Source organism: Rhinoraja longicauda, chromosome 10, assembly GCF_053455715.1.
Source record: "Rhinoraja longicauda isolate Sanriku21f chromosome 10, sRhiLon1.1, whole genome shotgun sequence".
Classification (NCBI taxonomy): Eukaryota; Metazoa; Chordata; class Chondrichthyes; order Rajiformes; family Arhynchobatidae; genus Rhinoraja; species Rhinoraja longicauda.
In genome coordinates, this window is record NC_135962.1 from 49,343,847 (window position 1) to 49,367,961 (window position 24,115).

The window sequence follows — 24,115 nt, forward strand, 5'->3', positions numbered from 1 at the left end:
AAGAAGAAAGGGTCTTGAGTTTGAAGTTCTAAATTTTGAGTCTCAGTGGAAGTGACGCAATTAAAGTTGGGCATTAATATTTTTTGACAAAAGGGGAAATGGTGGGGGGAAAGGAGAATAGCCCATTTAAATAGTTAATAGTTTGCAATCACTTGTTTGTAAAATAATATCGATAGAACTTGGGACACTTCAGTGGAAATTTATTTTGTTGAATTGGTATCTAACCTTGCTATTCACTGTTAGTGAATACACTAACAGTGCTTGTACATTGACCGAGTCTGATTTTAACAGGTTCCATCTGGCATGCTTGGCTTATACTTCAAAAGTAACAATTTAAAAAAAGGGTATCAAAATCAAATATTATTACATAAAACATTATTACCTTATTATTAATTATTATTAAACATATCAATTGTTATTCAATATAAAAAATATTACCTAAAACGTAAAGAATATTGCCATTTTTTGAGGTAGTAAACTTGGAATAGATGCTTTTGAAGAGGAAGGTAGGCACACAGTAGAACTGAATTCATTTTTGAAGTATTTGGAAGCTGCTTTTTTTTTAAAATGAACACTCGGTGATAATGGCTCTCGTAATTAAATATTTCTTTGAGTATTGCCTCAAGTGTATTCGGATGTAGCTCAGATTTGATAAATAGGAAAATGATGTTTGCAAATCCCAGCATCTTCCCAAGGTGAAAAGCTTATCTTGCAAGCAAAAGTGGAAGAGCTGGGCATTACAGCGATATGATGAAAGCAAAAGTGATTCTCGGCATTCTGATATTCTAATACTATTCATCTCTAATTTGTCACGGTTTTCTTGGTATGCAAATGTCAGAGTTTCTTAGTTTTCTTTTAAAGCACTGTTGCCCAAATGCACATTGTTGACTCCAGTGTTTGGAGCTTTCATTGTGCAAATTTAATTTTTTTCACATAGATAAAAGTGTCTTGAACCATATGCTTTTTGTCATCATTATTATGTTGAACTGCAATGTACAGAGTACATAGGCCATTGAAAAGAAACCTTGTCCCGCCAGTATAATATTATTAATGTTTTGCATGCATTTATGATTAAAATTAGTTGATGTTGAAATAGGAATTGCATTTCTTGTGTATCTCCGCATTTGTGGGTTGTGCAAAAGCATTTTGCTGCGCTGTGCATACATGACAATAAAGAACCATTGAATCATATTGAGAATAACAATGGCGTTGGAGACATCTAATCTAATATGCACCTGAAAAGTAACTTGAATAAATCATATGTATCAGAATTACTTCAGCCATAACCTTGTTGCTGATGAAATTAATGCATGAGCAATATTCAATCAAAGTAAAATATACTTCATAGTTCACCAGGAAAAAGTTGAAGGATATTAGCAGAGTGTTGCAGATGACCAACGGCACGGGGGTAAATCATTTTGAAAGTAATAAAGTATAAAAATGAACTGGCTGTTTGAGTGAACTCCCGACAGACAAATTGTTGTAAAATTCAAATGCCTGCTTTTAAAAGCCTTTTTATTGAAGGGGGAAGATTCTTTATCTGGTGAAAAAGTTGGGTAAACTGTTTCATTATTCTCTGTTTTGAGGGTGTATTTTTCCTTGTCAAGGTGTAACTATGCTGCTTGGGGAATGTAGAAATTCGATCAACGTGTCTTTTCAGAGAACTTAAACATTGAATATATCCTTTCCAGGGACAATATTCTTCTGGGTATTAACGCAAGTTGGCATAAGTATGATCACATCAAATTGTGAACTTGAGGAAATTAGGAAAAAGATGCAGTATTTTTGTCTGTTCTGGTTTAGTTTATTTCCAAGGTGCAGGCAAGTGGCAGGGAGCTTGAGCTGGGTGTAGTTTGTAGAGTCACACAAGAAGAAATCAAATAATTTAGAACCGAGAGCTTTATTTGCAGCCTTTTGAGCAGATGTTCCGTTTTTATTGCAATTGTTTAAATTTTTAAAAAGCAAGATTTCCATTTTTTTAAATTGGGAAGAAATGTTTTTTCATACATGCAATTGTTGGGGTTCTTTAGAAAGTTAATTATAATAGGTTAATTCAATAGGCAACCTGCCTTACAGCACCAGAGACCTGGGTTTGATCCCGACCGGGTGCTGTGTACAAAGTTTGTACATTCTACCCCTGACCTGCGTGGGTTTTCTCCAGGAGCTCCGGTTTTCTCCCACACTCCAAAGACGTACAGGTTTGTAGGCGAATTGGCTTGGTCTAATTGTAAATTGTTCCTTGTGTGTATAGTGTTAGTGTGCAGGGGTCGCTGGTTGGTGCAGACTCGGTGGGCCGAAGGGTCGGTTTTTGCACAGTATCACTACACCAAGTGTTTTACAGCTTGGAATAGTGCATGAATTAAATTATGTATACATATGTTGATGAATGCCGTTTCATTAATGAAAATTTATTGCGTTGGAACACTTGTTGCAAAATGATCTCAATCTTGACCCCTTATCAAATTAGCTTAAATTGCAATTGATTTATTTCGATAGATTGATATTCTAGAATACGTCCATGAACACGAGTATGTGCACGGAGACATCAAAGCTTCCAATCTCCTCCTCAGCTACAAGAATCCTAATGAGGTTATTTTACTTTTACATTTTATTTGAAGCAATCATAAATTTCTTGTACATAATTCAAAGATGCTGGTATAGATCAATAAGCTAGTTCTTCAATTTGTGGCCAATCACTAATGTCCTGTCTGTTTTTACCCTTTGTCACTTGATTGCAAATGTTCATAAAACATTGATCTCTGCATTGAAAGCACCCAGTGAGTAGTAACATCCTCCTTACGTAATTCTGCAGATTGACATTTTGGGTTGAGATTCATCAACCAGATGGGAAGCAGTCAGTATAAAGAGGTGGTGGGAGATTAAATATCTCAACCCGAAAAGTCAACTGTCTATTTCCCCCATGGTATGCTGTCTGATCCACTGAGTTCTTTCAGCAACATTCTTGCAGATTTTTGCATCTTCGTCCTTTGTTATCCACATTCCTTCACATTTAGAACATTGAAAAGTACAGCATAGGAATAGGTCCACAATGACTGTCAAAGTTCATTGTGAGTGATGGGGAGGTTGAGATTTTTACGTGGTGTGGTTTGGGATGCACTGTGAGTGGTTGCGGTGGAAGCAAGTCCAATATATAGCATTCAAAAGGGAGTTGGACAATTAACCGAGGGAAGAATATTTAGATCCATGGGGTGAGGGTGGAGAGGATGCTCTTGCAGCTAAATTGCCAGCACAGGCTCATCGTATTGAACAATCTTTCTTTTGTATTCATGTTGAATCAGTCCATTTTTTTTGACCAGAGCATGATGGACCTGTGACAGACATAAAGGCGGGCATTAAGGGCATGTTATTTATTCATTTATATCTTTGTTAATATAAAAGATCATTTTGTCATGATCTTAGTTGAATTTTACATTATATTTTTTAATTTCCTAGGTATACTTGATAGATTATGGCCTTGCATATAGATACTGTCCAGATGGAGTTCATAAAGAATACAAGGAAGACCCAAAACGGTGCCATGATGGTACACTTGAGTTTACAAGCACCGATGCACATAAAGGTGCAGGTAAGTGGGGGAAAATGCAGATTTAATTCATCTTGGGTGGCTTTTCATTCTAATATCTGTTAAGTTTTGTTTTATGCACAAATAATTTAAGTTGTTTAAATATGGAAGTTGTTGACCATCTTCCCCATCCAGGTGAGGCAGAGGTTCACCTGCACCACCTCCAACCTCGTCTATTGTATCCGCTGTTCCAGATGCCAACTTCTCTACATCGGCGAGCCCAAGCACAGGCTCGGCGATCATTTCGCTCAACACCTCCGCTCAGTCCTTCTCAGCCAACCTGATCCTCCTGGTGGCTCAGCACTTCAACTCCCCCTCCCATTCCCAATCTGACCTTTCTGTCCTGGGCGGCCTCCATTGTCAGAGTGAGCCCCAGAGCAAATTGGAGAAACAGCATCTCATATTTCGCTTGGGCAGTTTACACCCCAGCGATATGAACATTGACCTCTAACTTCAGGTAGTCCCTGCTTCCCTTCTCTATCCCCTCCCCTTCCCAGTTCTCCCACTAATCTTCCTGTCTCCGACTACATCCTATCTTTGTCCCGCCCTCTCCCCTGACATCAGTCTGAAGAAGGGTCTCGACCCGAAACGTCACCCATTCCTTCTCTCCTGAGATGCTGCCTGACCCGTTGAGTTACTCCAGCATTTTGTGTCTATCTTCGATTTAAACCACCATCTGCAGTTTTTTTCCCACACATCTTCCACACCCAAATCTTCTTGCAATGGCTATTTCATTCATGACATTAGTGACTTGGTTTCCTGAAAGCAAAGGGCCAATTTTAATTTCCTGATTTTCCTATGGCTTTAGATTCTGTGGCACTGTCAGCTTGAATTCTTTGCAGTAATTTGAATCCAAGCTTTAAGACCGAGTATTCATTATAGGGTGTGAAAAATCACGAGTAATTAATACAAATCCGTTGAGCAAAGATGCCTTCCATGGTACGTGTACTACAATTTGTAATTTAGGCAGATAGCAGGGTGCAAACATTATTCATCTTCAGTTTGGCTGCTAGAGGCAGGTATGAAACTGCTGTACTTGTGATGTCCACCTTCAATGCCATCCTTGCTTGGTCTATCTTGACTATCATGTAATGCTGCTGCTGCTAGTTCCCTTTTTGCAGCACATGCAGACCCCAACGCATTCTAATTATGGAACGCTGGGTGACTGCTGCCTTGTAATTGAGGCAGTGCAGCGTAGGTTCACGAGATCCCTGGGATGGGGGGAATGTCATATGAGGAAAGATTGAAGAGACTAGGCTTGTATTCACTGGAGTTTAGAAGGATGAGAGGGGATCTTATAGAGACAAACAAATTGATAAAAGGACTGGACAAACTAGATGCAGGAAAAATGTTCCCAATGTTGGGGGAGTCCAGAACCAGGGGCCACAGTCTTAGAATAAAGGGGAGGCCATTTAAAACTGAGGTGGGTAGGAACTTTTACACCCAGAGAGTTGTGAATTTGTGGAATTCTCTGCCACAGAAGGCAGTTGAGGCCAAATCACTGGGGGCTAGTGGAATCAAGGGATATGGGGAGAAGTTGGGCACAGGTTACTGATTGTGGATGATCAGCCATGATCACAACAAATGGCGGTGCTGGCTCGAAGGGCCGAATGGCCTCCTCCTGCACCTATTTTCTATGTCTATGTTTCTATGACACGTTCTTAAATTTGTTCTGTCAAATATTAATGATCCTCTGCTTTTAGCTACAGTGTAATCAAAGATTGATTACTTGTTTTTCTTGTTCATGCACGATTTGACACACCAACAGTGACTTGTAATTTATTCTGCTATGCAGCATTCTTTTGAAAAAAAAATCAGCAAAATAGGTAAGTTAGCAAATAAGTGATGTGCCAGATCTTACCATTTCATTCTGATGCTTGACAGACTCGAGCATTATCTTTGCATGTCTCTGTGCAGTATTTTGGATCTTGTATTTCTTTGGACTGCCCACGCAACTCCAAGAATGGCAACTGTGCCAATTGGAGATCAGGATGCCTCTCAAAGCGAGGTGTCATTCAATTTAATTCCAATGATAGTTACTTTTTTATACTTGTGAAATTTCTAAAGAGCATCATAGAACATAGTATAGCACAAGAACAGGCCCTTCGACCCACAATGTCTGTGCCGAACATGATGTCAAGACCGACTCTTATCTGCCAGCACATATTCATTTGCCTACCCAAAAGTCTCTTAAATGCCATTATCGTATCTGCCTCCTCCACCACCCCGTAGCGCATTCCAACCACTCACCGCCCTCTGTATAAAAAAAACATGCCCCTCGCACCTCCATTAGACCTCCCAAAGTGCAACACCTCACACTTGCTCGGGTTATACTCCATCCTACATTTCTCCACCCATTTTTTGTATCGAAATGCTGTTGCAGACCTTGATATCCTTTGTCACAGTCTGTGACTTAAGCATTCTTGGTTTCATCTGCAAACTTGCTAACTAACTCGTATATGTTTATATGCAAGTCATTTATATATATCACAAATGGGGCCCAGCACAGATTTCTGCGTAATTCCACTGGGTCACTGACCACTTGCCTGAATATTGTCCGTCCACCATAAGCCTCTGTCTTCTATCAGTAAGCCAGTTCTGAATTCATATGATCTAATCACTTCATTTTAATCTTCTGGATCAGTGTGGAAACAGGCCCTTCGGCCCAACTTATCCACCCTGGCCACATGTGCCATCTACACTTGTCCCACCTGCCTTTGTTTTGTCCATATCCCTCTAAACCTGTGCTGTCCATGTACCTGTCTAAATGTTCCTTAAACTTTGCGATAGTACCTGCCTCAACTACCTCCACCGGCAGCTTGTTCCACACACCCACCACCATTTGTGTGTAAAGGTTACTCCTCTGGTTCCTATTAAATCTTTCCCCCTCATTAAACCTATGTCCTTTGGTTCATGATTCCCCTACTCTGGGCAAGAGACTGCATCTACTCGATTTATTCCTCTGATGATTTTGTACATGTTTACAAGATCGCCCATTATCCCCCTAAGCTCCAAGAAAGAGTCCTAGCCTGCTCACCCTCCCTATAGCTCAGTCCCTCTAGCCCTGGCAACATCCTCAAATCTTCTCTGCACCCTTTCCAGTTGCAGTTGGAGCAGCAAAGTTTAAAGGAAATGTGTGAGACAATATTTGTTTGCATGGTGAATTCCTGGAATGTGCTGCCAGAAGTGGTGGTGGTGGAGGCAGATATGATGGCATTTATGAGACCTTTGGATAGGTACATGGATATGCTGGGGATAGAGGGATATGTATTGTGTTCTGGCAGATTAGAGTTGTTTGTGGCACAGATATTGTGGGCCGAAGGACATGTTCTTGTGCTGTACTGTTCTATGTTCAATGCTTCCATCATGCTCTGGGTAGAGAATTCCAGATTTACAGGCTTCTACGAAGAAGTTCCTAAAGGAAAGCTTGTTTTGGAACTGGAAAAAGATAACTTAAGGTCATCCCAGCATGTGGAAATGGGACCACTGTGATCCACAGAATAAGGGAACCCACTAAGAAGAACAGAAGTGATACAGTGGGAGACCATGGATTAGGATGAGTGAAGATTGTGAAGGAGGGTTAGAGGGAAAGGGCACTGGCAAGATTGTGTGCCTTTATAATCAGAATGCACATAACCATGTGTGCATTGAAGTCCATGCAATAGCTCCTGGGCATCATTGTCATTGGGCCAAGGCTTTGTGGTGTCAAGCTGATAGCTGGTGTGCAAGAGCTTCCATTGCAACAAGAATTTGTGCTCTTCTCCAGAATTAGCATGAAAGCAAGTTGTTCTTGATCGTGTAGATCTAGCAAAAGAGTATTAAGAAATGTACAGATGACTGCGTATTGCTCAGTAAAATCGAGATTTTAAAGAACTTGTCTATTTCTGAAAGTTGTCTAGGTGCTGTTCTCAACAAATGTGGTTTGATCTTTATTATAAGAGGAACAAGCTCTGAATTGTGATGTCACATAATAGCTGCACCACATTGGTAATGTGATTGGCATTTGGTATGTACTTGAGATATTATTTTACAAGGCACACAAGTTGCATGAATCTAATGCTACATTAACCAAAGCGCACACATTTTCGCAAGATTAAAATGATCAAAAGAGTAATTTTCCAGTCCATATAAAGACATGGTTAATTTGTTCCTTTTTAGTATAAACTAAAGGTTATAGTTTAATGTTAAGGACTTCATTAATGATGCCATCCCATGGTCAAATGAAATGATGACGATCATTGTCTGGGCATACATAGGAAGAATAGTAGAGGTCAGTGTTCCTGTTACCTTTTTGCAGTCAGTCTTTAGCTGTAAAAAAGTGACAACACATGATGGAGGGGAGGAAGATACCCTTGTAATTGGAATAAATTTATGAAGTTTGTAGATGATTCAAAGTGCCGATGCATTCGTTCTTTTTGATTTACATGTGTTAGGTTATTAATCTTTCTCACCTTTCCATTCGACATACTGATTTAAATATTTGTGCACGCTTTAGTTATGAATCTGCATCCCTTTCTTAAAAGGCTGGATTTACAACAGAAGCCATAAGCCAGTTTTATCAAAATTGATTCAATCTTTAAGGTTTGAAAGCAGAAATCGAGGGATCATATTTGAGAACACTAAATGATGCGTTCCATGATAACCTTGGAAGTATTTGTCATTCTGTTGAGGTCTTTATCTAATTTATCTGGCACTTTGATAAATTATTTAGTCTTGTTGCAAAGCCACACCAGAAAGTAGGGCAGATCTTGATTTAGTTGACAAACTTAGTAAAATATTTCATTTTCATCTAGCATTCCCTCTTGCTGAATTATTTACAATTTATTGGCATTTTTCTTGAAGTGTGCAAATGACTCTTTTTGCTTTTGGAGCCTTGTCTAGCTGTGAACATGATGAAAAGTGTTAGGAAAGAGTCCTAACTGCAACATCCTGTTAATTCCAAAAATGGCTGCAATCTGTTCTCTAGTTTTGACTTGTTCTGGTCTGGACAAGACTTTTTTTTGGCAGCTTCTCCTGGACAAAACACAAATTTAATAGCCGCATTGCTCTTTATACACCAGCTTCAGATTCACTGAAGATGGTAGAGGCGTTTACTTTATATGGTTTGTTTGAAATGTTTGTCCTTGATATCTGACCCCTTCAAATTTACCATTTTCACCTTCAAATTTCCAAACATGACACATTATTTTCAATTTAAAGTAAAGCAGTTTTTTTTTTACTTCATGGAAATCTGTGTATTATTGATACCATTTTGGGTGAGCAAGATTGAATGTTGATGTATCTTTAGAACTATTTTTTTATGGATTGTATGTATACTAAGAATGAATAGGAAATATTAAAATTGATTGCTAGGACCAGGTGTGCATTTATTTAGAGTTGACTACAAGAATAATTTGTAACGTGCAGAATGAATTTTATACTGAGACTAAATGTCACTTTAATGAATATAGTCAGCTGCTAGAACGACCTTGCACCAGAGGCTGAGTGACCCTTAACTAACTTGTAATTTATCTTTTGATAATCTCATTCACATGATATTCTGCTTATTAATAATTGGCCAATTGCTGCAGTGTGGTAGCAGTTTTAACATTGTCATGCAAGGTTTGATTCCAGTCATTAGTGAGCAAGTTAACTTAACACTTTATCACATTAAACTATAACCTTTAGTTTATGCTGAAAAGGAACAAATTACCCATGTCTTTATATGGACTGGAAAATTACTCTTTTGGCCATTTTAATCATGTGAAGATGTGTGTGCTTTGGTTAATGCTGCATTAGATTCATGCAACTTGTGTGTCTTGTGAAATAATATTTCAAGTAGACTCAAAATCCTAATCACATTACCAATGTGGCGTTGCTAAGTGTTATTATTTTTAGAATTGTATCTATTCAAACTATAGTCTGAATTCCTATTTGGTTAGAAGTTCCACTGCATTCTTCCAAAGAGTTAAAACTCCTGTATCCCCAGTTATCTACTGATTAATTTAAAGGACAATTTCGTATTTTCAAATTGACCCATTGGCCTTTTGGGTATTGAGGCTGATTAGGAAGTACTATAGATTACTATAATAGAAATTTAAATCACTTTCAGAAGAAAAATGATCGGGGTGAAATTGATTTCAGTCGTTTGATTATTTCTAAAATGGGCTTCAGTAAGGATCTCGGCAATGATATAACTTTAAAAAAATCCCATTCCTTTAATTTGAACTTTCCATCAGACTAGTTTTATGGCAACCACTCCTCAAGTATTTAACCTCTTTCTTCCCAGCTGGTTAGCTTGGACTGAGCATTTTTACCCAGAGTCGTAGGTACATGGATAGAAAAGATAACAGAGCTTTATTTGTCGTTCGGTACCGAAGTACCGAACGAAACTACATAGCAGTCATAGAAAAAAAAAAGAACACAAGACACATAACCCCAACACAAACGTCCATCACAGTGACTCCAAACACCCCCTCACTGTGATGGAGGCAACAAAACTTCCCCTCTCTTCCCCACGCCCACGGACAGACAGCTCGTCCCCGACCGACCCGCACAGTCCCCGCACCGGGCGCTGAAACGTCTCGCGGCCGAACCGGGCGATGAAAGGCCCGCGACCAAGCCTTGCGCAGCTAAGTCCCGCAGCCGAGCCGCACCAGCGGTGAAAAGTCCCGCAGCGGAGCTGCACCGGGCGGTGTTAAGTCCCGCAGCCGAGTTGCACCGGGCGGTGTTAAGCCCCGCAGCCGAGCTGCACCGGGCGGTGTTAAGCCCCGCAGCCGAGCTGCACCGTGCGGTGTTAAGCCCTGCAGCCGAGCTGCACCGGGCGGTGTTAAGCCCCGCAGCCGAGCTGCACCGGGCGATGTAAAGTCCCGCAGCCGAGCTGCACCGGGCGGTGTTAAGCCCCGCAGCCGAGCCGCACCGGGCGGTGTTAAGTCCCGCAGCCGAGTTGTACCGGGCGGTGTTAAGTCCCGCAGCCGAGCTGCACCGGGCGATGTAAGTCCAGCGGCCAAGCCGCACCGGGATGTAAAGTCCAGCGGCCGAGCCGCACCGGGGGATGTTAGGCCCCGCAGCCGAGCCGCACCCCGCGCCGTGAGGAAGAGAAAAGTTCCCCACACCCACACCCACCCCCCACACACCACCACCCCCTCCCACACATACACAACCAAAAAAATATATATAAAAATCATCCCAACACCGACACTCAACAAAAAAAAGACGGACAGACTGCTAGTCAGCCGCTGCCGTTAGGCGCCGCCACGTAAGACACGTGGGATATGGGCCAAACGTGGACAAATGGGACACGCTTAGATGGACCGAACTTAGATGGGGCATCTTGGTTGGCATGGACGAGATGAGCTGAGGGCTTGTTTCTGTACAAATCAGTACTAATTTTAGTAGGTCCACTACTCGCTCAACTGGAAAATAGCCCTCGCTATTGGTTAATTTACATTGTCTTCTACAAAAGAATCTCTGGAATTCTTTGTCCTATGGAGGTGAGGAGGTCAAATCATTTGAACACCGTCCAAACAGAGGGATGCAAGGATCCAATCAGACATGGTCATCTTCATTGGCAAAGCAGGAGTTACATGGCGTATTCTTCCTTTTTTAATGTTCTAAATTGTGCACAAGCTGTCTGGTTACATTTGTGATGGATTCCAAGTTCGTACAAAGTTCTTGCATATCAAAAGTTCAATGAACTGCAGGTACTGGAAATCTGAAATAAAAAACATAATGCTAGAAACACAAGGAACTACAGAGTTTGGAATTGTGTGCAGAACGGTGCTAGAGTAACTAAGCAGGCTAGGCATCATCTCTAGAACACGGATAAGCGACATTTCATGGAAGGCATGGATAGCCCAGAAGAGTCCCGACCTGAAACCTCAACCATCCATGTCTTATCAATAATGCTGCCTGACCTGCTGAGTTTCTCCAGCACTTTGTGCCCAATGCTAGAAATAATTGGGAAGCCAAATTGTGTTGTGGAACAAGAAATACTTAACATTTTGCGTTGAAAATCCCTGGGTTTCAGGCCAATATCCTTGATTCTTGCATGTGGTTTCATTTAATGGTCTCTCCAACAAGGAAATATCGAAGCTTTCAATGGTAATATCTTTTTTTTTTTTTAAAGCATAATTATCAAGATCAATAGTTTGGGAAAAAGATGTAGGCTTTAAGGAACATACAATGGGTACAGTTTTGAGTAGGCAGTTAGTTTAGAGCCTAACTATCTTTGTAATCCAGTATTCAGATGGGAAGAATACTAGGTCGAATCTGCGTATTTTGAACTAAATTAAAAACTAGTTTATAGTCTAAGATCTAGGACTGCAATTTTTAAAAAAAACATAGCCTGAACTGAAAGTAAGCTTACAGGTACAGCAGGCAGTGAAGAAAGCTAATGACATGTTGGCCTTCATAACGAGAGGATTTGAGTATAGGAGTAAAGAGGTCCTTCTACAGTTGCCCTGGTGAGACCACATCTGGAGTATTGTGTACAGTTTTGGTCTCCTAATTTGAGGAAGGACATTCTTGCTATTGAGGCAGCGTAGGTTCACGAGGTTAATCCCCGGGATGGTGGGACTGTCATATGAGGAAAGATTAGAAAGACTGGGCTTGTAGTCACTGGAATTTAGAAGGATGAGAGGGGATCTTGTAGAAAGGTATAAAATTATAAAAGGACGCAGGATGCAGGAAAAATGTTCCCGATGTTGGGGGAGTCCAGAACCAGGGGCCACAGTTTAAGAATAAAGGGGAGGCCATTTAAAACTGAGGTGCGAAATAACTTTTTAACCCAGAGAGTTGTGAATTTGTGGAATTCTCTGCCACAGAAGGCAGAGGAGACCAATTCACTGGATGAATTTAAAAGAGTTAGATAGAGCTCTAGGGGCTTTTGGAATCAGGGGATATGGGGAGAAAGCAGGCAGAGGTTATTGATTGTGGACGATCAGCCATGATCACAATGAATGGTGGTGCTGGCTCGAAGGGCCGAATGGCCGCCTCCTGCACCTATTTTCTATGTTTCTATGAATTCTGAGTACACCTCGTGCTGTGTGGACATCCAGATTGCAAACTAAATGTGCCTGCTGCCTTTTCACATGTGGCAAAATAACATGGTGCCTGTGTAGATGGTCCTGGGTGTTATATGGATTTCTGTGTTAGGCCACAGATGTATTGAAACTTACCCCACTCATTTAGTAGCAGCTCTTGGTAGCCCTGCAAAAACCCAGTTCTCTCTTGGCATCATGTTTTAATCATATTTCGATTTTTAATTTGTATCATCATTGGCCTCTGATGGCATGAAGGCAAAATCAAAAGCATTTTGTGAGTTCTATGTTTCACAAAAAGGGCTGTTTGTTATCGAATTCATTGTCGTTAGATGTGTTGGTTTTTACTAATTGGTAAAGTTCCTGTCTGGAACATTTAGTGCAACAGCACATTTTTACCATTTTTTAATACTTTGAAATTATATAATTAAATGTAACATTAAAATATAAAATTGTATGTAACAGACCTTTTAAACACCTTCATTGTGTGGCATCCTGCACCTTTCTGCTCCAATTTGATCATCTTTCAAAAAATATAAGTTAGTTATTTACCCTTCCACCCTATCTTTTATACCTGACCTCCAATTAACATAGTGACACAATTTCAACTCACAATGTACCATCATTGATATGACTGATTTAAAGAAGTCGGTTACTGTTCTGCATCATGTCAGGCCAAAAACTTTCCACATATTCTTTAGGAGTTGATTGTTTTGTAAATTAATTGTTTTAATTGAATTATTTGGCTACTTTATATTTGAAGAAATGCCACTGTCATTGTAATAAATGAAATAACATTTGGCAATTTTGAAGTTGCCTGTATTTCTTGTATCTGGGTTTTTACCCTGTTACTTCAGTTATAAACAATATTTTAATCCAATTAAAATTGTCGCTCCCCTCAGCTGCTTCCCGACGCGGTGACCTGGAAATCCTGGGATATTGCATGTTACAGTGGCTTAGTGGGCGATTGCCCTGGGAAGACAATCTAAAGGATGCAAACTATGTCAGAGATGAAAAACTGAAGTAAGAAAATGGATACATGCTACCTTAAGCTTCATTGCATAGTCTGGCTGAAACTCTATCCTGTCCCTCACCTTTTCAATGCTGATGGAGCTGCTATCAACTAACTGGCCTGAATCAAGCTATCTGATCATTGTTGGCATGGTCTGTTTACCCATGTCCCATTTTGAATAATGCCAGGCCCTTAGTGACCAATTTTGATGTTTTAACATTTTCAATAGATTTCACTTCTAACACTACCTTACCCTCCATTGAAAGAGTATTTGCCTAAATAATGTACTCAAGTTCCTCGAGTGACAAATTTACAAGTTCCTGATTTAGAAATGAAACGCAGATTCTGACCCAAGTAGGGTAAACATGCGGGTCATATTGTTTTAATGTAAAATATTCCAGCAAAATAGTTTATATGCAGTTTTGGCTGTCTCGTTAAAGCAGTTCATAAATCCACATGCTAGCGAGGATACGAATTGGAAGGATGGGTCTTGTAAATACATGGTTGAAGGAATGAACTTTAGATTTTAATGGCTTTAGGTTTTCTCGATCTTTTGAGTTATTTGTGGGGAATATGTGACCTCTACATGTTGAACAAATTGCACCTGAACCAGAACTGATTCAACATCCTTGGGTTTGCTGGAGCCATTGGAAAGAGCCTAAGTTTGTCTGGTGATTGGGACACAGAATAAAAGTGTTGTAATGGGTGATCAATGGGCAAATATAAAATAAAGGATGTCTCCAGGCACATGGGAGGAATGTAAAACTGGATTGCCTTTATTTTCATTGATGAATTGCAGACAATGATTAACACATGGGAGAATGAAATTGTTATCGTAGAGGCACGGTTGAAAGATGGGCAGAACAGCAACCCAATATTCCAGACAATACAATTTTCAGGCAGGAAAGTTGAAGGGAGTTTGAGGGGATGTAAAAGAGTAGTTGACAAAGTGTCCGTGACAACAATAAGTGGAGATCTTCGTATGAAGCCATGTGGATTAATTAAAAAAAACGAAAGGGGATAGTCGCCAAACATTGTTACACCTGCATGTGCAATATTTCAAAAAGACTTTCACACTACAGTTGTATATGTAACAAATAAAGCATCATTGAACCATTGGAGTGTACTTAAACTCCAAAACGTCAGTGGGAGATGAGGAAGTACCCTTGCAAGATAACACGACTGAGACATACTTCGGGTAGATAGATGTTTCTCCCGTTAGACACAAAATGCTGAGGTAACTCAGCGGGATAGGCAGCTTTTCTGGGGAGAAGGAATGGGTGATGTTTCGGGTCCAGACCGTTCTTCACATCACCCATTCCTCTCCAGAGATGAAACCAGCATCTGCAGTTCTTTCTTACACATTTCTCCCTTTGGATGTCGATGACCAGAAGGCACACATTTAAGGCAATGGGTGAGAGTTTGGAAGGTAATCTCAGGAAGGTTTTTTTCACCCAAAGGTTTAAATATAGAATACATGGCCTGAGGAGATGAAGGAAAAGATCCTCGCATTATTTTAATTGCCAGGACACACAAAGCTGTGTGGTTAACGCTCAAGAATGTAATGGGAGAATTGTGGACCGGCTTTTTGAACAAATGGGCTAAATGTCCCGTTTTGTACTACTTTACTCTTGGTATGAAAATGGGGAAATTTTCTGCTCATGTGATTCTGGATCAGAAAGTTTGGAAGGGAATCTTTGCTCAGTTATTGATTGAGAGGAGCCATTGTTATTGTGGTTGAGACTGAAAATGTATTAGGGTACAGAAGGTTGCTCCTTGAAATAAAAATGCAAGACTTGGTGATGGATTGGGAAAGTGCTCTTGATTTTGGTTTATAAAATCCCAGATATTGCCCAAGTATGGGTTGACCAATGTTGCAGGTGTGACTGAGATAGAAGGTGGAAGGTACATGAGTTGCACCTCAACAGGGTTGTGACAATTATCCTTGCAGGTTGGGGAAGGTTTAAACTGATCTGACTGGATAAGGAAGGAGAGTATGCATTCTGTATGAAGAAGAGCACAGATGGAAATGCAAGGTAGACGATTAGAGAGTTTGGAAGACAAAGCTGCCAAAAGCTTGGAAAATAGACAAATATGGGCGATTCTGCTTCATGATATGTACCTAAATGCAAGAAAGATTTGTGACCAAAGTACGGGTTGACGTGGAAGCATTGCTTATGGAGGGTCAGCAACGTAACATTCCTGGTTCCAGGGTTCACAAACAAGAAAGATGGGATCAGAAATACAGCTGTGAAAAGGGGTGATGTTGGAAGGATCATCAAATGAAACCATATGGTTTTAACTAAACAACATAAACAGGCAGTCTTATTGGTCATTGATGGATGAGAAAACCAGTCAGTGTCATGAATTTGGGCTTTCACTAGGCTTCAAGTACTTGCACAAGAGGTTATTTTTATGCAATTAAAACATAATGCAGGCTATAACATGAGATGGAAGTAGCATGCAGTCACAGAGAGCACTGGGTGGACAGCAGGAAACTGCCAAATGATTACACCCTTTTTGTTTTTGATTTCAGATTTCCAGCATTGCAATGTTTTTTTCATTTGTCACATCCCACCAAATTTGTTTACTGAACATGAATGGCAAAGCATATGGAAAATATCCTACATCTAAATGGAGTATATGCTTTCAGAATTATTATTTAAAGTGGAAATCTTCCATGTATTTGAGTTCTCGAATTGATACTTTTGTATTTGACCTTTGTTCTCTGCATAATGGACAGCAATTTTAAATCTTTCTGGATCTGTTTCATGTGTTACAGATACAGAGAAAACCTTCCAAGCTTGATGGACAAATGTTTCCCCGGCAAAAATAAACCAGGTGGGTAATTCTAAATTCCAATGTGTGATTTCCTATTTGTCTCTTGCAAGGAGATAAAAATAGATGGGTGGAAATGGGTAAAGAGATGATGATTGGCTCAATTTAATTAATAACTCCCAATGTAATTTATGTCTTAAAGTTGATTCTGGAACTGTCATTTTGCAATTTTTCAAATTGTTGAATTTGGATAAGGGTTGATGCTCAAATGAAAATAGTAAAAACCTTTTAGGAGTGGTGCTGCTGCATTACCGCCAGGGACCCGGGTTCGATCCCCACCTGGGGAGCTGTCTGTTTGGAGTTTCCTCAGGTGCTCCAGTTTCCTCCCACATCTTAAAGATGGGCTTGTAGGTTAAATGGCCACTATATAATTGTCCCTAATATGTAGGGAGTGGATGAGAAAGTAGTATAGCATAAAAACTAATACGAGCAGGTAATCAACGGTCGACGTGGATCTGGACGGCTGAGAATCGTGTGTTTCCGAGCTGTATCTCTAAACTAAACTCGGGTGGAGTGGATGAGAAAGTGGTATAAAATAGAACAAATATGAGCAGGTAATCGACGGTTGATATGGATCTGGTCGGTTGAGAAGGGTGTGTTTCCGAGCTGTCTCTCTAAACTAAACACAGGTGCGATATTCTGTAGTTACTGAACATCTATATCAGTTATTTTTTTGCACATTAGAATCCAACTATATCTTAGTTATGCACAGTGTTAGGCCTAGGCAATGAAAACAACACTTGCATATCTTGATCTAGGTTGAATTGTGACCTTCGCTGCACGAGTTGCATTTAACTATAAATTTCGGAAGGCTTAGTATTTCTGATCATTTTAAGTGGTTGCTCTGCAGTAGCAGGTTAAATGGCACTGCATCCACTCAGTCATTGGTATCTTTGCACTTGTGCCATATGGAAGTGGCCTACAGAAGGGGAAAATTAATTTTAGTATTTATATATATTCTGACAGCTGATTGCATAATTGCCACAGTGACAGGTGGAGACCAAGTTTGAGAGGAGAACTTCACTGGTGTCCATTAATACAGACTGAGGGGGAAAGAAACATTCTCAGAATCCTTTTTTTTTGCCTATGACCACTGCTGCAAGAAAACTTTTGTACATCGAAAATGCTGGATGGTATGAAAGAAACAAAGTTGGAACAGCAGACGAATGATTTTTAATCACAACTGAATTTTTTTCTGACAGATTTTTTCTTTATTACAGTTGAGTTATCAAAATATTTTGAAGATGTCATATCGCTTGGTTACAAAGATAGACCTCGGTACCAGAGGCTAAGAGAAATCCTCAAGCAAGGACTTAAATCCATTGGCTGTGTAGATGATGGTATTTTGGTTTTGGGAGCATCATTCAATGGTGACGCTCCAACAACATCCAGGGCACAGGTACAATTTAATTTCTCATCCTGACCCCTATTTCCCAACCTGAGGTAGAAAAAAATATGTAAAGAATGACTGAGGGAAATCAGATTTTTTTCTATAATGCAGATTATGGGAAGCAATAATAGAAGCTTTTTAAAATGATGAAAGTAAAGGAAAGGGGGGATGAGGTGTTTGTTTCCAGCAGTGGTGAGGTTAAGATTATAGCACTGCGTACAAGAATGTAAAAGGTCTCCAGTTTTATTTTGAATTCACTCCCTCTGTTCATTATTGATGAAAAAAACTTTCTCAGCAAATGAACATTGGATCAAATATTGCTAATTTTCAGAATAGGTCATCTATGACTAAACAGAAATTAACAATTGAATATAAAGCACATTCACAAAAAAGGCTGGTCATCTGCTTCATACCTATAGCACTTGGCTTTAGTGCAGTCCTTCTGAATATGCCCAAATTCTCCACAAGAATAACATTTCTGCTCATCAGCATGATCACAATCAGCATGGGGTCATTTGGCAGAAACAACGAGCTGCAAATGATGGTTAATTCACAAAAGAACACAGTGGTGGGGAAACTCAGCAGGTCAGGCAACATTTAAAGGTGGATCTTGACCAGAAACATTACCTATTCATGTTCTCCAGAAAACTGTGTGACCTGAGTTACTCCAGCACTTCGTGTTCTTTTATGATAATTTAGTGTTTTTTCTAACTTTTTGACTGTTTGTAATTGTCTTCCATTGATCCATAGCTTTTTTTATAGACAATAAACAATAGGTGCAGGAGGAGGCCATTCGGCCCTTCGAGCCAGCACTGCCATTCAAGGGGACTAAGGGGCGTGGCTGTGTTCTGCAGCTGCGGCTCTCCGGCAGTCTCTCCGTTTTTTTTTGTCATTGTCGATGTTAAATGTACGTTTTGTTTTATTTTTAATTCTGTGTATGTGGGGGGGTTGGGGGAAACCTTTTTTTAAATCTCCTCCTCAACGGAGATGCGACCTTTACCGTGGTGTATCTCCGTTCGCGCTACGGCCTAGCATCGTGGAGTCGGCGGCCTCCAGCTGGGATCGACCTCGAAGACTCCGGTCGCAGGGCCTGGACTTACCATCTCGGAGGCTTCGGCCGTTGAGCCCTGCAGACCGCAACATCGGGAGTTCGCAGGTCCCTGGCTGGCGACCGGCTTTTGGGAGCTCCAGCCGTAGCAGCTTCGACCGCCCCGAAGCGCAAGGTACGATCAACCCGCCCGCAGGCCCTTCATCGCCCTGCGTGGCCCGGCCGCAGCACTTTACATCGCCCGGTGGGGGCTCAGGACTCTCATCGCCCTGCGTGGCTCGGCCGCAGCACTTTCCATCGCCCGGTGGGGGCTCAGGACTTTCATCGGCCTGCTCGGCTCGGCCCTGGGACTTTCCATCGCCCGGTGGGGGCTTCAAGGGGTTGGGAGCCTCGATCGCCTCGTGGCGCCAAGGGAGAAGAATGAGGAGGAGATAAGACTTTGCCTTCCATCACAGTGAGGGTATGCCTGGAGCAATCACTGTGATGGCTGTTTTGTGTAAAAAATTGTATCTGTGTGTCTTGTGCTTTTTGATGTCTGCTGCCGGACCCTGACGTGAGAAGACGCTGGCGTTGAGTATTCGCCGCTTTTCCGTCAGGATAGTTTGTCTGTTTGTTTCTATGTTAATTGTATTTGTAAAGCGCTTTGAGCATGTGATAAGGTGCTATATAAAATAAATATATTATTATTATTATTATTATTCAATGTGATCATGGCTGATCATTCTCAATCAGTACCCCGTTCCTGCCTTCTCCCCATACCCCCTGACTCCGCTATACTTAAGAGCTCTATCTAACTCTCTTGAATGCATTCAGAGAATTGGCCTCCATTGCCTTCTGAGGCAGAGAATTCCACAGATTCACAACTCTCTGACTGAAAAAGTTTTTCCTCATCTCAGTCCTAAATGGTAAAGAAACCACTCTTTACATTTTGTTTTGTTCCACTTTGCAATACTGAAATATTGTTTGGCTTTAAGTTGATCCAATGAAAACCATTTGAAGGCAATATGGAATGGTGGCCTCTGATTACTTTGCTTTTGGTGTTCACCTATAATGACAAATAATTCTCCAACTGGAATTTCCAGAATAAATACAACTCATCAAAAGTTGTAAAAAGTCCCTGCTTTTTACAGTGGAAATGAATCAAATTGATCCTTCTGTTGTCTTGGTGAAAGAGCTCTTCTTTTGGCCATTATAAACAAATTAGACGTATACTAAAAGAAGTAAAACTATCAGCAAAAAGCAGTGTATTTTTTTTAATCAACTTGTTAGTGATCTGAAATATTGTATTATTTGTTCAGACAGGTCACTTTCAGTGACACCACAGATGGTGTGTTGATGTTAAACGGGGCATTGTCAGTAGCAGGAATGATGCAATTGTTAAAGTGCATGTTTAAGATGAAGAATTTCTCATATTATCATTGAGGCCTTTGTCCACACTGGTCTATATGGTCATTCCAATTCCCCATTCTTTTCCCAAGCACCTGCAAATTATTTACCTGCAGAAAAAATTAGTCTCAGTTGACTGTTTCCACCATCCTTGTAAAAAAACGTTTAAAGTTGTATTTTATAAAATTATAAAGATTATAACAATTCACTGCAAATTCAGAAGAATATTTCCTCACTTTCTGTTTATATATATTCCGTGTGAACTCTTCTAAATAGGAAAATGTCAAGATGAGTCAACAGTTCTAAAGACCTGCGAACCTTTCCATCAATATTAAAATCAGCCAGCCCAATTTTGTCTGCCTGTCAAATTGACATTAAAAACTCCCATCACATTATTTCGTAAAGCACTGGTAAAAAGAATATCTGGTCATTATCACATTGATGATTCTGGAAAACTTACCAGTTTTTACTATTTTCAAGTGGAGTTAACAATCTGCGACCTGTTTTATAAGCAACTGAATCTTTATCTGAACCTTTATCTGCCAAATATTTTTATTAGTTTTAGTCCCTCTCAGCTAGTGCTGAAGAAAATCAACTTAAGTTTCTTTTACTGAAATATTTCCAGTGACTTCTGCTGAAAAGTACATTGGGTGGTGTGTTTGACGTGTCTTCTGCTTATAACTAATCTGTCAACACTCACTATCTTGGATCAAACTGATAGATGACCATTTGGGTAAGGTGCAGAGAGCTGTTGACACTTCACAATAGTGTCACTGGTTTCAGGAGAATGAAGAGAGCACAATAACTGAAGAAAACTATTGTGAAAATGAGATTTTTCAAAGTGGTGTGAAATCCTGATTAAAGGTTTACCTCTTGAGATTGTAGTTTTGAATCCAGGACTGGATTATGGCAGTAATTGTTCTGAAGTAGAACAGAGCGATCGATTAAATAGTGCTTTGAAATTTTTATAACTCTGACCTGCTACCTCATGATTTAGACATATGGTAATGTCAGCGCTTGAATGCTACTAATCAGAGCTGCAGACAGGCAGGGGAGGGTGTACCTCATGCACTTAATCAGTGTAGTTTACATATGGAACTTGCCGCTTAGGATCTGCCCTGTGCCAGCTGAGGGTTATGTGCCCACTGCAGTTATTGTGTGTAATTATCAAACCAATCTGTTCAGCGCAGCAGGGTTTAGATGGTAATGATGAGACAGAGATGAAGGGAAAAGATGCACACTACTCATTGGTAGCTGAGAATTGTAGCTGTTGATTTATTACTGTGCATCCAAAAGAAAACTCTTAGCAACCTGCTGTTACGTTTTCAATGTAAAACAAGCCATTGCTGCGAAGAGCCATTGTGGCCTGTTGATTACATCGAGCAGCTATTGGCCAAGGTGGTTGTGTACAAAGCAGTGCCATAAACCTTCAAAGGGAGATGTGGGGGGGGGGGGAAGAGAGGGGGGGGGATAGGCCAGGTTTCACTAATGGCCGCACATCTTATTTTTCCCCAGAGCCCTTGGAAAGTGTGTTACGTCATTAGAAATGAAACGTGGTATTAAACAGCAATCAGCATGCAAAAATAAATGCGGTGATTGACCCTAAGCCAATTGTTGCTAACCATTTTTTTTAAAAATTGTTCCGAGTTATTATGAAATTAAATATACAGCATGCCCTGGAGAGTATCCAAGGTTTCAAATGAGAACTGACAAATCTCAAAAATTGGTTGAAAGAAGGAGGAAAATTAGCAGTATTCTTGTCTTGGGCCAGATAATACCAACGGTGTTCTCTGCATTGATTCCTTGACTAAGCTTGCCATTTGGCTATGACAAAACAATTAGCTAAACAAAGATCTGCCATAGGATTTCACTAACTGCAGTTTAAATCTCAATTTTATCCCCTCTATTGTCTGCTTATCTAGGCTGCTGTCCAAAGCTGTTAAAGTAAATATGTTTTAAAGTCGTGGGTTTGTACTTGTATCTGTTTCTATAGTGCAATTATTCTAATGCCGAAGAATATTTTATTTGTGGAAGCATTTCGAATGTGCATATATTTGTGCCTGACATTCGTATGTTTATTATTTTATAATAAGGGTTTGTCAGCAAATTAAACTCTAGTCTGGGCTGTTTCTACGAGCATTGACATAGCTTCTTCACATGTGCATTTTGCATATTATGGTTCTTATGGTATTTAAAATGATCTGTAATTATTATCTTTAAGGCAGTTACTAAATATTTGTTGATTACTTGAACTTCATTGCTGAACATTTTGGCTTGAAGTAAATTATAAAAGCTGTATGAATTTAGATTTTATATAAATTATTATATTCTGTATCTCTGAGACACATTCATTGTGTTAGTTTTCCCAGCAGTGGTGATTAAATCACAATTTTATGATATACTTGATGCTGGATTATTCTGAATGTAGTACCATTAAATATACAAAATAGCATGAAGTGTTTCACAGAGGTGCATTAAATAAAAATTGACATTGAATGAATTGAAAAAAGGCAAGAAAGGCAGTGGCTTGGTTGATTTGATGTTTTTAGGTTTGAATTGGGTGGGAAAGGGTGCAGAAAAGATTCACCGGAAAGGTGCATGGACATGTGGGCTTGAGGTTATAGGGATAGGCTGGGTGTTTTTCGTTTGGAACGTAAAAAGCTGAGGGGCAACTTTATTGAAGTACACAAAATCATGAGGTCATCGATAATGTAAATGTTCCTGGGTTTTTTTTCCACCCTAGATTAGAGGATTCTAAAACTTGAGGGACAGGTTTACGGTGGCAGGCGAGAGATTAAAAGGGACCTCAAGCAACCTTTTCACTCCGAGGACAGTCTAGATCTGAAATGAGCTGCCAATGGAAGCTATAGAAGTGGATAGAATTGCAACTTTTAAAAGACATGTGGTTATGAAGAGCTCAGCGAGCTATGGGCCAAATGCAGGCAAATGGGACAATCTCAGAATGCCAACTTGGTCGGCATTGATAAATTGGGCTGCGGGGCCTGTTTCCATGCTGTGTAACTAACTCTCGAATGTTTTGAATTGCCCTTGTGAAGAAGGAAATGCAGAAGCCAATTTGGGTTTTTTTGTCTCAAAACAGCAAAAATTGCTCCATGATCTTACTAAAACAAAATAACTGGTTCTATAAATCTAAAATCAAGAGTTTACTAGAAAGAGACATCAGGTCATACTGATTAAGGCTTTATTTGGTAGGAAAAAAACTGCAGATGCTGGTTAAAATCGAAGGTAGACACAAAACTCAGCGGGTCGGTCAGGCAGCATCTCAGGAGAGAAGGAATGGGTGTCTGAAGAAGGGTCTTGACCCAAAACGTCACCCATTCCTTCTCTCCTAAGATGCTGCCTAACCCGCTGAGTTACTCCAACATTTTGTGTCTACCATCAAGGCTCTATTTGGTATTCTTTCGTCAGACCTATTTATCAGAATACAAGTTGATAATTCAAGTTCTTACACTTTTTGTGAAAGTGGCTATTGCTGTTTAGAGCTTTGGGCTGTGTTTTTGCAACTATCACTTTGGAATAAAATCTTAATACAGTTTTGGACATAAACTATTCAGGAAGGGTGCAGTCTTAAATGCAGAGAGGAATGGAAAGACGTCTGGTGGTTGAACCCCATTTCCTTAATTTCCACCGCTTCAAGAATCTAGCACCAAACACATCATCACCTCCCCTTTCAGCATTTCAAAGAGACCATTCATTTTGATTCCCTGAGGTGCTCCTCAGCCTCTTCTTCCCTGCTGTATTCACACTTGAACAAACCTCTCATGCTAGTGATAAATTCCTAATCTTCCATTCTACCTCATTGTGATCTTAGTTCTTT

At 40.2% G+C, this 24,115-nt stretch overlaps 1 protein-coding gene across 8 annotated transcripts in view; it reads left to right on the forward strand.

Moving 5' to 3' along the window:
- The window catches only part of vrk1 (VRK serine/threonine kinase 1), a 57,697-nt gene that overhangs the window by 27,616 nt on the left and 5,966 nt on the right, over positions 1–24,115 (forward strand). For all 8 annotated transcript variants that reach the window (XM_078406846.1, XM_078406839.1, XM_078406845.1 and 5 more), the window contains 5 exons: positions 2,497–2,589; positions 3,454–3,586; positions 13,506–13,626; positions 16,398–16,456; positions 17,674–17,852. In XM_078406846.1, coding sequence (XP_078262972.1) covers positions 2,497–2,589; positions 3,454–3,586; positions 13,506–13,626; positions 16,398–16,456; positions 17,674–17,852 — 585 coding nt within the window. The remainder of the gene's footprint in view (positions 1–2,496; positions 2,590–3,453; positions 3,587–13,505; positions 13,627–16,397; positions 16,457–17,673; positions 17,853–24,115) is intronic.